Genomic DNA, 12,535 nt, shown 5'->3' on the forward strand with positions numbered 1-12,535 from the left:
GCTCGTGCTATAGTATTTCGAGAGAATATTGCAAAACCATTTCCTTTAAAACAGTAAAATTTTTATTAGGGTTATAATACATCAAAAGTGGTGGCAAGGACACTGGAGATTTTATTATATTGGAATATGTCATAGAATCATAGAATGGCCTGGGTTGAAAAGGACCACAATGATCATCTAGTTTCAACCCCCCTGCCATGTGCAGGGTCGCCAACCATCAGAGCAGGCTGCCCAGAGCCACATCCAGCCTGGCCTTGAATGCCTCCAGGGATGGGGCATCCACAGCCTCTTTGAGCAACCTGTTCCAGTGAACAGTGAATATTTAAAAGTTTCAGTGTTGCCAATTGACTGTGACTTCTAGCATTAATCCTGAATTTTGATCCCACTTGAGACATTTAAGATTTTTCTTTTTTAAGATCTCTGTGTTTCTTAAAATTGTGTTCCTCAGTTCTGAGACTTGTGTTCACGGAAAACATGAACTTCATTGCATGCTCTATTGTAAGATGAAGCTGCTTTCTGGACAGTTTCTTAATTTTTTGGTCATTGTTAAACTCATAGTTGGGTTCTAATTTTCAATGCATATTGTTGTTTTTTTCCAGCCTTCCATAGCTATTCAATGCCAAGGGTAAAAACCAACTTCAAGTGTTCAGTCACTGGGTATCTGTTCAGAATTTGTTTCAGAATCAGCCTGCTCAGTTAGCTAGCAAAAATTAGTATAGCATGTGCTGTTGTAAAGACCTCAGGCTAAATGAGCTGTGAGAGACTTCCTAGCCAAGCGTGATTTTTTTATTAAAACTCTTTTTGTCTTAGTCTATTTTTAAACTTAAATTAGCTACTGTATTCTGAAGTATGTGGCTAAGCAACGCATGGGAGTGATGTCCAAAACGTGATATTACTGCTGATGTCAGAGACAAAAATTGTAACTATTCTTTCAGAATCTTCTTTTCTTCATAATGCCATTTTAGCTGATAGGAGACAGACACAAATTAGCATATGAAGTACAGAAAGTGCTGGAAGAGAAGGTATTTGCAAAAATATGATTGAAATTTGCAAAGAGCAGTTTAGAAGAAACCGATTGGTATTGTGGCTTCTGCTAGCTTTGGTTTTTGCAAGGCATTCCATTTGGGACATTTAGCTTTGGAGAGGCAACTCTGTATGTTCTTCACCCTCAAATTGAAGTGACTTAACTGAGGTCTCAGCAGAATTTTGTGGTGGAGCAAAAAAGTGAGTTCTTTCTGAGAAATGTGAGTGGGTTGGTGGGTGGGTGTTGTCTTGAAAACAAAGCAAAACATTCTTAAAGGCCTTCCTCACTTGCTGTGGAAAATGTAGGGGAAGCATCCCTGGCATTGGTTTTCTTTTACCATTTGTTTTTAAAGAGGAATCAGTTTGAAACTTGCACTTAAGTATGTAAGCTTTGTACTTTCTGTAGGTGTTAATGGTAGCTAATGTTGCTGCTTGTCATCTTCTGTATTTTAGCTTTGTGTATGAAGCAGGTAGTGAGTTTTACTGTTCTATCCTAATCAGTGAATTGCACTGTAGCAGAAGTCTCTGCTCTGCCAAGATCACTTTTGAATTGGCTGTGACATACATCTAACTTGGGTAATAATTAGCTTATAGTGCCAGGAGTTCAGTTGTTTTCTGCTCAGTATGTTAGCTACTGGTTTTATTTTCTCATCACTGAAGGAACGAAGTATGCGTTTTCGTAGAAAATAGAGTGCATTGATGGTGATGAACATGAAAACAGGCAGATGCTTTTGGAAGCTGGTAGAGATCCTGAATCTGTGCTACTTAGTTTTCAAGCTGATATTGAATTCAACAAAATAGATTTATTGAAATGTCTTCAACAATCATGCTATGATAATAATACATAAGTGAGATTGATTCTGGCCCAAAAGACAAATGCATTTGATCTTTAAATTTTGGAATAGCATATAATGAAATAAAATGTGTGAGGTACCATTTCACAAGTTAAGCCAAAGTCCGGGAGGGGTTTCATGTATTACTGGGTGTCTCCATCCATTTGATGTTGGATTCCTTGTAATTCTCCTGAAACAGACTTTCTTGAACAGGAGATACCCAGAAAGTCTTGCATTAATCTGCTTTTGCTTTTGCTCTTAGGCAGTGCCGTGTTACAAACTGAAATCACACATTCCTGAGTGTAAACTGATCATGTTCCCAATGGAAATTTCAGGAATACTTGTGGCTATTTTCAAAATGTGGAAATCTATTTATATTTTTTCCACTTGTTTTTCTTCCTAGGTTTTGGCACTGATTGCATTCATCTGCATAGAGACCATCATGGAATGCTCCCCTTGCGAAGGCCTTTATTTCTTCGAGTTTGTGAGCTGTAGTGCATTGGTGGTTACTGGAGTTCTGTTGCTTATGTTCAGTCTAAATCTTCACACAAGAATACCACAGATCAACTGGAATCTCACTGTAAGTTTGTACAAATCCTTGCTGCTAAAAAACGTCTGCAGAACTGTTTTTAAGTTTGGTCTTTGAACTTTACTTTCTACTGCTAATGTTTAAGAGTCTGTATGTGTATTCTATGCTGACTGAAGTGTACAGTTTATATTACTTTGAATATTAACAGCAGAATGAGCTTTGCAGTATAGCAAGATTAAACTATGTTAAATAGAGCTAAAATTCTTTTCTGGTAGATTCTGTTTGGAAGGAAGGACTTACTGCTACTGCCAGCAATTACTGTTTGTTGATGAAGTGGATAAAAATGCAGTCTGTATTTATTTAACTTTGACAGATGTGATATTTACAGTAGCCTGTTGTTCTTTCATAAACTGTTTTTATATTAGAATTCTGGTGCTACACGTATTTTCTTACACAGATTAATGTAATCGTTGGGCAAAAAGATTGTAAGCTTTCTCTGAAAGTTAAGCATTGAATTATTTACACCCCTAACTGTTAAACATCGACTGGCAATGCTTGATATGTTCTCAAATACAAGGAGCTTTGGAAAAAAACTGCTGGCAATGCACATTCCTTTTGTACAAGTCTCCATTTCCATGCTATTATGAGTTAAATGTTCAGATTGAGCTGCATAAACATAGATCACAAAATCAACATGAGTCACTCTACCAAAAGATCTGTCATCTTAAGAACAGTGTTTGTATCAATTCTTTTGCACAGTACAGATAATACATATACACATGTACGTATGTTCTAATGTATTTTTGTAAGTGGTGTTTTAGACTGCTCACAGTAGTTTCTAAGCTTCTGTTGTGATATTTTTTTTTAATGTCAGTTGTTACTGTTGCAACTTGTGTATTTACCATAGCTGTTTGTAAGCCTAAATGACCTCTCTAAAATGAGAGAGGAATGTGGAAATAGATGATTCTTTGTACCCTGGGGATTCATGTTTTGTTGAGAGTATTCTTCCTGGGAGTACTTGTTAAGATTGGATAGATTGAGGAATGTGAGTGGTAACTGGAGGTGAGGTAGATACAGGTGGCTTGCAAACAAAACCAGTGGAGCCACTGGAATTTTAATGGGTTGTCTGGCCTTTTCTCCTTCCTTCTCTTTTGCTGTCATTTTCGCTGTTTATCTGTGTGGCAAGTTGCAGAGAGAAGGTGATTTCTTTCTTTTACTGGCCTGTTTATTAGTTGTTGCAGCAACAGCCTTTATAAATGACACAGCTCCAAAATGTGCTGGTAGGACGTACGAGGGCAGGATTATTGCATCGGTGTCACAGAAAATGGTTTTCCTGGTGTGATAAGAGTGAATACTAGACCCAGCTTATGATGAAAGTAAGCTTGACCAAGATAATTTTTATCAGACTGCTTAGTGGTTTGCCAAGTGACCATGACTGAGCCGGATCAGTGGAAAAGTCAAGTTAATGACTTTGCATGCCCTTGCTCCTTTGTGCTGGTAGCTTTTGTTCTGTTGAGCCCTCTGGCATATTTTTACTGCCTACAAGAACATTGTGACAGTATGCTGAATGTATGTAAGTACGAAGGGTGACTTTTACTGCCTTTCCTTCCGTAATGCAGGAGATAATCAGTGGTATAGCCAGGTGGGTCTTTTCAGCCATTGACTTCTTACAGATTTGAGCAACGCCTTTCTGGTAATGGAGCGATAAGAATTGCTGCTTTGAGTGCAGCATTGTGCATCTCTACATAGCACTCAGTGTTGGAGATCTTTAGAGAAAAGAGTGCTTAAAAATCCAACTAGTTAAAAAAAAATAAAATTGTTTTGAGCCCTTTATTTAGGGGGATTATCACACCCTCCACCCAGCACTTCTACAGCTTGGAGCAGTGTGACATGATCAGGCTTCAATCTGAAGGGCAGATGGAATACTCTGCAGATGTTCTGGCTTTTTTTTTGTTTAATCTTATTAACAGAGGTTAAAATAAATTGTTATTATCTTACAAGTCTCTTCTTTTGATTACATATTCCAGAGATCTCTAATAGAGATGAGAACTGGAAGCTTGTGATGTCCATTAACTGCTGAGACCAACCTTCCTCCTTGGGTTATTTACTTACTTTAATAATGAGTAGTCTGATGGGACCTTCACTAGTACAGACTTGTAGAAGTATCTTCATTATTCTGATAGCTGTAGTCTGTAACTTAGTGGAAGTTAGTAGAGAATTTAAGAATGGAGGGTTGTGTGCTTTCTGCCTCATTTTTTCTCTGCTTATTTTGTCATTTTGTTCTTTACAGTATAGACATATACTCACACATTATTTTCTTCTTTCCGTATTTCATACTTTCCTGTGTTTTGACAATTATTTTGATAATTTTCCTGCTGCTCTGAGATGGTTATCACAAGAATTGCTTTCTGAACTACATTTTCACGCTCCTCAATTCTGTAGGAAAAAATTGTTCCTTATGTAGAAATTTATGTAGTGCTTTTATGATTTTATAATGAGTGTTTCCCCTGTGAAAAGTCCTAAGCCTTGCTTTTGGAAGCTGTTTGAAATGAAGAGGCTTGAAAGAATTTTATAGTGTTAAGTGTAGTCAGTAGTTTTCCTTTAAACTCAGCATGCTCACAAACTTTCTAGGAAGACCATTTGTTTTTCAAACAGTCCCTCATGTTGGAAAATTAGTCCATCAACTGCTTTTGTCCAATACAGGATTGTTTCCTGTGGTACTGCAGTAAGATTAGACTTTTATAATGCATTATGAATATTGTCTGCTGTCTGTAGTTAGGAGAAAAATAAGAATCTGTATCTAGCAGAGCTATATATATATACACACACACACACACACACACACACACACACACATACACATATATATGTATATGTATATATGTATATGTATACACATGTATACCAGATACTTTCTATTTTCTTCATTTTTAGTCATTTGAGGAAAAGAGCTTTGCTTTCATCCTAATTAGAGACTTGCCAGCCGCTTTTTACATTTTCCTGAGATAAACATGAAAGAAGCTTGGAGAAGGATAGAACCTTGCTTGGGTGCATTGGAAAGATGAGTTTGTTGCAGTGAGATGAAAGAACAGTCACTTGTCTGTTGCACAGCACTATCAATGTTATGCAGAATCTGGGAACCTGTCAGTGGAAATTTCCATTTCCTTTATGCTTCATAACTGAAAGGGAGCCTATTCTGCAAGGAGACTTTGTAAGTGGCATGGGGGAATGTAGTGCACACTACAGTAGAGATTTCTGTTAAGCTGATGAGCTGTTGCTTTGAAGTATTGTATTCAGTGTAGATTAATAACCTGATCTTCCCTTCATTTTGTGTTTGGCTATATTTATATATTTTAATTTCATTATTTGAATCTTACGTTATCTACAAGGTGAGCTTGAGATCTTGCATCCAAATGGTGTGGGTGCTGTGACCCTCTCGTAAGGCTGCAGTGAAAAATGTAATGGAGGTGTCTGCAGTAACTTTTTTCTTCTGATGAATTGCTGTCTGTCCGGGGGGATCCACAGTAACACTGCTGCACTGCTGCAGATGGCATGGGGAGGGAAGGAAATGATGGCAGAGAACTGGAGTTTGACAGTATTTCTTTGAGAGTTTGAATGATGAAATAAGTGCAAGTCATTAGACATGTTGTTCTATAATTAGCCAGTGGAATGGACTAGTTATGCCTTTGTACACAAAAAGAATTTCAGTAGATGTTGAGCGTTTTTTGTTTTTTTAAATATTTTTAATATTCACTGGAACTGTGGAAGCATCTTTTAGTCTATGTAGTTCTGAATATGAGTTTTTCAATGTAGGGCAGCCTCAGAAATGAGGCACAGGATGGAGCACAGTGCAAACTAATTGCAGTCCTACTGGGCTTATTAGTTTGGACTGGATTCCTGGGAAACACTGCTCCAGCATCAGGTATGTGCATCTCTGAACACACACATACTGGTGCTGGTGTTGGTGTGCTGCCTGCAAATATTTCATCTTTAAAGGTTTTTTGTTATTGTTTTCAGTTGTTAGGGAGAGAGAGCCTCATGGGTAAGTAACTGACAATGGTAATTGACAGGAACCTTGATGTGGTGCCAGACTGACAAAGGTCCTTGCCAGCCTTGGTTTGAGGAGTATAATTACAAAGATGTACTTCAAAGGCCTTCCCAGGGCAAACTTGATTATTTTTATTTCCCCTCCTCCCTTTCTTTTTTATTTCTTTTGAAAATATCTTGCTTTTTTTTTGGCTTGTTTAGCTGTCGAATTGAGCAAGTCCTTCCTCACTTTTATTTTTTTATTGTCAAAATAGTGATGCCTTCTAAGGATGAAAGTGAATAATGACAGATTTAAAAAGATGGTCAGAATTTATTTCCTCCAGGTTTGTTCTTCGGGCAGTTATTTTGTGCAGCCTGATATAAACAGTAGCGTGTTATTACTTAAGTAAAACAAACAGAAGTTTGAATACCCCAGAGTATTACCTGGCCTGGTATTTGTTGCTAGTGAGGTCTGTTGCATAGTGAGGAAAAGTGGTCCCATCTGTGCACAGGATGGCTTCTCAGAAAACTGGGAAGCAGTAAGGTGTGGTGAGCAGGAGCCAGGACACTTCTGCACAGCTGGAGCGGCCCTGCACATCTCTGGGGTGTTTCTGGAACTGTAGGGCACAGTTTGTGAGAGGGAGGTGAAATTTGTGTGTCTTGAATAGCAGAAGCTGGTTTGTTTAGCTAGGTGAAATGCTTCTTTATCTGTATAAGCTCAAATATATAAGAGATAGGGATTAATGCTCATGCAGTTAGTTTGGTTCATTCTACCTATAACTTATTTTTGCTTGAGAAACCATTATTTCCATTAGTAATTCTGATGGAAAAAGTTACAGTGTGTAATAGTGTGATTAGAGAATAAAATTGTGAGGTTGAGTAGGGATGCTTGAATTAGAGAATTGACGGGTACATTTGTGAACTTCAGATTGGTAATTTCATATAGGAACAAGGGGAAGAAGTTCCTCAACCTTGTGAAGTACCGATTGGAGAAGAGTGAATGGCATTGCCTCCTCCTGGCAATGTACCAGGTTGGAGTGCTAATCAGAAGCTGTTGAAGCTAATGTCCCTTGCAGTGTCCAGGAGCTACTGCAAGTTTTAAGGTCTCTTATCAGACCTCATTCTTAGCACTGCTTCAGGCTTTCCATCCTTGTTAACCCAGGAACTGTACCTACTCAGCCCCTTCAACCTAAAGACTAAAGAATACTGTCTAATTGCCTATCTAGATAGAGGTGCCCACTTTATAGCAGAATAAGCAGAAGAAAACCTCACATTTTCAGTATAAATGCTATCTTGGCAGAAACACATCTACATCTGGAAGTTAAGGTGCCTGTTCTGCCCTGTGCTCCTTCTGAGCAGCACACATAGGTAGTGAAGGCAGTTATGTGTCCTTGGATGCTCTCCTTTTGATTAATACCTCTATTAGGACTGTTGGTGACTGAACAGAATGACTTGCAAGTAATAGCAATGGGTCAGAGGTCCACCTTTAATTTTAGATCATTTCGCAAAGGAGAAATGGAACGGCAGCTGTCTAGAGTGGATTTGGTTCAGCTCATAGATTTTATTCTCTGTCATGGATGGCAGCTTTGCACAGTGTTTTGTGGCACAGCATACTGTCTCATGAGGTTGCTGCAATTTCAGCAGAAATTCTTTTATCTGTGTGATGTGGTTTTTACTTTGTCTATAAATATAATAGTAAGAACTTCAGCTATATCATGGCCAGATTTGAAAGGACTCATCTTTTTTCAATTACCTTATTCTTTTTATTGTCAAGATTTTTCGTTTTCTCGTATTTGGAGAAAAGCTACGTTGCTTTAGGGAGTGTCCTCTGCTTCTTGAATTTCTGATGTAGTTCATTCTCCTTTGTTTCTGCCCTGACTTCTTCCAAAACCATTGTAGATTATTTTCTTGTCTAAGTAGTATGTACCAAATCTGGGATTAAATGCCTGCACTGATGCATGCATCTGTGATTTTACTATTATGTACTTGTATGACAGTGTTACTGATGTCATTGCTCGTTAAATTCCAAACAGTCTGACTTGTGGACATGAAAGATTATGATAGTTTTAGCTTTTTGAGAGATGAACCGATTAATAATTAATTCTATTAGAGGATTTTAACCTAACCAATGAAGATGAAAATGTAGAAATGAATGTATCAGAACATAAGACGGAATGAAATCTTTAGATTAGAACTGTTAAGTCATTTGTAAACACAAATCTGAGCGTGTGGAAATAAAAAATGTGTCTGGAAAAAAAAAATGCAATCTTGGATTATAAGAAATAAGAAGGGGCACAACTTTGATTTGTTTATTCTGATGTTACCTAACTTACAGATAAAATTAAATTTGAATATGTCTTCGTTCTTAAATGTTCATCTGCTGATTTTGTTATTCTGTTATCTTTGGTGTGGTTTTCCATGCTGAAATTTCTGAACAGCTATTGTTTTGTGATTATCTAAACTCAGGAGTCTTCATGCATGCAGCTCGATCTTTTTTTGTGTTCAGTACAGCTTAGGTTCTGTGATTTGTACTGTGAGAAATGTTATCCTCCTTTCAAGTAGCTTCTGTGGCTCTTTTCTTCACCGTGTTCAATTTTCAACATACATTTAAAAATGTGGATACCAGATCAGAATGCAGCATTCCAGTGTCCCTTACAAGGATAACGTAACCACCTTGCACCTATTGTATCCATATGTTCAGTGGAATGTTGAAGTGCTTTTTCATCTTTTTTGGTTGTGGCATTACATGTCAAGATTACCTACTGTAATTCTGAAATTCTTAGTTGTTTCTCCCAGGATATTGTCTCTGTTCTGTAGGTCATGCCTGTTGGTTGTAAAATACTCTTAATTAAAGGGCATCATCAGTGTGGATGCCCTTTCGTCAGTATTTACTTTCAGCATCCTTGGTGGTATAGACATTTACTCTGGAGACTTGATGAAAATATTTAATGCTATTTGTTAGCCATATATTGAGAAAAGGTTTGTGTGGTGAGAACCAAAGCTCTTTTTGGAGACTTCAGGAGTACAGGTAGATCTGGTAAACTCCAAGTTGGTGAGGTGAATACTTGGAGAAATTGAAGATAGTAATTTCTTTTCTAATATCTCTTAAATTTCTTAAATTTTATTTTCTGTTTTACAAGAAATTGTATCGTTAGAACTGCAGTAGCTATTAAGTGAAATACCAATTTTGTTTGTTTTATATGCATGATAGTATTTATCTCACTGAGGTTGAACAGAGATATAAAGTATCTGCCTTTAGTTGTACACTGGCAGGTGAAAAAATGGTAATTGTTTCTTAGGGACTCACAACTTCCTTATGTTTCCTTCCTGCTAGGACAGGCTCACTGGGCTTATGAAATCTGAATACATGTTTAGAAATAGTGAGGAGCAGTAGAAGTCTCCCAGAAATGCCAAGTTTTAGATGAGGATTGGTCCTCAGTGCTATTTTGCACAGTTCATCCTCAGGTATGGTTAATTTTGACAGCCAGCTGTCACTGAGTCAATGCCCTCAAGTGGATCATTTTCCGTGTGAACAGCACAGCACCAGATTCTGTTTTCACAATTACTTACTAAAACGTTCTCAAATGATGTCTACAGAAACAGATGTTGGGCTTAACCACTTTTCTTCCCTGTACTTTTTTTAGGGTGGCTGGATGGCAGTGGTCGGTCTGGAGTCTTTGTGTTACATATCCAGAACCTAGTTATAGGACAAATATTATATTTGTCTTCAATTTTCTAAGCATAACTCGTTACAGTACTTTAAGATGTGCTTCTAATAATGAAATAATAATTCTCTGGCAAATGGATCAGAAATGGGAAGTGAACTGGTTTACATGTAAGAGTCATGTGGAGTAAATTTGCCTTTTAGTTTTAATTAAAGAGTAGCAATGAGTTTTGTTTTTTTTTTTTAAACATTGGGGTTGGCATGTTCAGTCTTTTACATTTTTCCTTTTCTGTGTCTCAGTGTAAGTTGCACAGCAAATTTGAATACAGGTTTTCTTTCCATTCCTTTTAGCTGTGACAGTGTTCACCTCTCACTGATTTCAGGTTCCTTCAGGATATTTCTGTTGAGCTGCCATTCTCTGCTTCCTGCACAGACCTACCTGAACCCTGACTTCCTCCATTCTTTCAGTTACCATGGTAGTCTGTTATTTCCTATGACTGTGTAGTGTACAAAAATAGTGTCGTGTAAATAAGTATCAAATATTTATTTAAAAAATTGCAAAAAAAAAAAAAGCGCAGAATAACATACTAAACAGCTATTCCCTAACAAACCTAGTACTTTGTTTCTTCTGTTATCTTGAAGTCCATGCTTCTAATTTGTCTTATATTGATGTAATCATTTTTGTGCTAATAGCTCGCCATTTGGAATTTACTTATCATCATATCACTCTCCCAGTGATATGTTAATGACCTTTGATTTTTGTAAGGCCTAATTATCTGAATTCCAAGTGACGTGTGCAGCATATGAATATCTGAGCTGCATGCTTCTTAGCATTTTTTGGTGCTTAAAACAAAGCAAGAATTTTCCGTGAACACCTCAGAGCTCCTAGGTTGTTGTGCATGTGTTTTAGTGTGTCTACTTGAAACATCAATCCTATGCGATAGATATGCATAAACCTGCGTGTTCATACAATGCAGGCAGCTGTTCTTCATAGAGAAGCTGCAGGGTGTGTACTGTTGTACAGATAAGGCCTCAAAGAACTTGCAGTAAAACTCATGAGTGTTATGTGGGCAGCGCATGGAGAGTTGTAATGTGAAAGAGAGCAGGGGAGTGTTAATGCTGGAGATTCAAATTACTTCAGTGTCAGCTGAGATGGAACAGCTTTACCCATTGCTTATGCTGACAGTCGATTCTTAATAATCCCAGCAGACATTGAGATAAAACATCCAGAACTTATACTGGTGCCTTATTTATACTTAGTATGTGAATAGAATTCAAATAGTATGTGCACACATACTACGTTTCCTGTGTAATAATCTGTCATCTTTTACATGTGATAAACTACATAGGAAGTGGGAAAGTATTACTATAACTTTTGTTCTAACCTTTTCCTGTTTCATCAGTCATAATAAAAACAAATGGACTGTTATCATTTAATAATGCTGAAGGATTGTTATTGGTTTTTTTTTCTTTTCTTTTTTTTTTTTTTTAGGATCTGGTCAACACTGGACTCAGCACTTTCTTCTTCTTCATTGCCTCTGTAGTGCTTGCTGCTTTAAACCATAAAACTGGAGCAGAAATTGCTGCTGTGGTAAGAATTTGAAGTTCTTTTTATGAGTTGCTTAAGTGGCTATTAAAACCAAGAATAATCTTGTAGCTGTGTTCTTGTGATATTTCTGTTACCTTAGCCTTCCCAATTTGCTTCTTATTTTACAGTTAGGTATGCAGTAATTTTGGTTTTAAGAATGTTGATTTCATTTGAATTTAGTCTCAAGTCTTGGGGCATGACCAAACAGGAAAACAGCTTTGCTGAGAATGCTTTACCAGTTTTATTAGTATTGCTTCTTTCTCTATACCTAGCTTAGGTAATATAACTGTATATTGTGAGTTTACAGAAAAGGTATAGTCAAAAATTCTTACCAAATTAGAGCTTTTTATTCATAATCTTCCTGAATTCTTCTTGCTCACAGAAGATCAATTTTTGTGGATGGAGTGTAGTGGTACTTAAAGATTTTAGAATCTAAAACAATAAAGTCAAGCACATTAACTTTGTCCTTGAGCTGGCAAGCTTGTTTTTTTTTAAACCTAGACATTGAAAATTGCACAACTTCTGCAGAAACACCTACACTTGCAAATCAAATCCTCTAGGCTGATAGCCTAGACTGGCCATCTCTTCTCTTGTTGTTTGTTCACTGTCAGGTGCATCCTGAGGAATGAATGAACTGTTTGGATGAAAAGCCATATTATTACAAGAGGTTCTTCCAGTGAAGTTGCACTGCAAGGTGGTGTGTTTATAGACAAAGAAATTAGTTTTCTTGGATCATTGATCTTAGTAGCTTTCACAAATTCTCTAGTTCGTTGAAGAACAACATCAGTTTCATAGGCCGTGCAAGTAAAGCAGAAAACTAAACTTCTCAGAAATTTGTTACGAAACTACAATTATTGTTTTCAAAAATCGTC

The 12,535-nt window shown here is 37.2% G+C and overlaps 1 protein-coding gene across 1 annotated transcript in view; it reads left to right on the forward strand.

Moving 5' to 3' along the window:
* CMTM4 (CKLF like MARVEL transmembrane domain containing 4) overlaps positions 1–12,535 on the forward strand; it is a 36,393-nt gene that overhangs the window by 14,946 nt on the left and 8,912 nt on the right. Inside the window, exons 2-3 of the mRNA XM_085234782.1 lie at positions 2,260–2,436; positions 11,568–11,666. Coding sequence (XP_085090908.1) covers positions 2,260–2,436; positions 11,568–11,666 — 276 coding nt within the window. The remainder of the gene's footprint in view (positions 1–2,259; positions 2,437–11,567; positions 11,667–12,535) is intronic.

This window comes from Meleagris gallopavo, chromosome 13, assembly GCF_905368555.1.
Source record: "Meleagris gallopavo chromosome 13, MGAL_WU_HG_1.1, whole genome shotgun sequence".
NCBI lineage: Eukaryota > Metazoa > Chordata > Aves > Galliformes > Phasianidae > Meleagris > Meleagris gallopavo.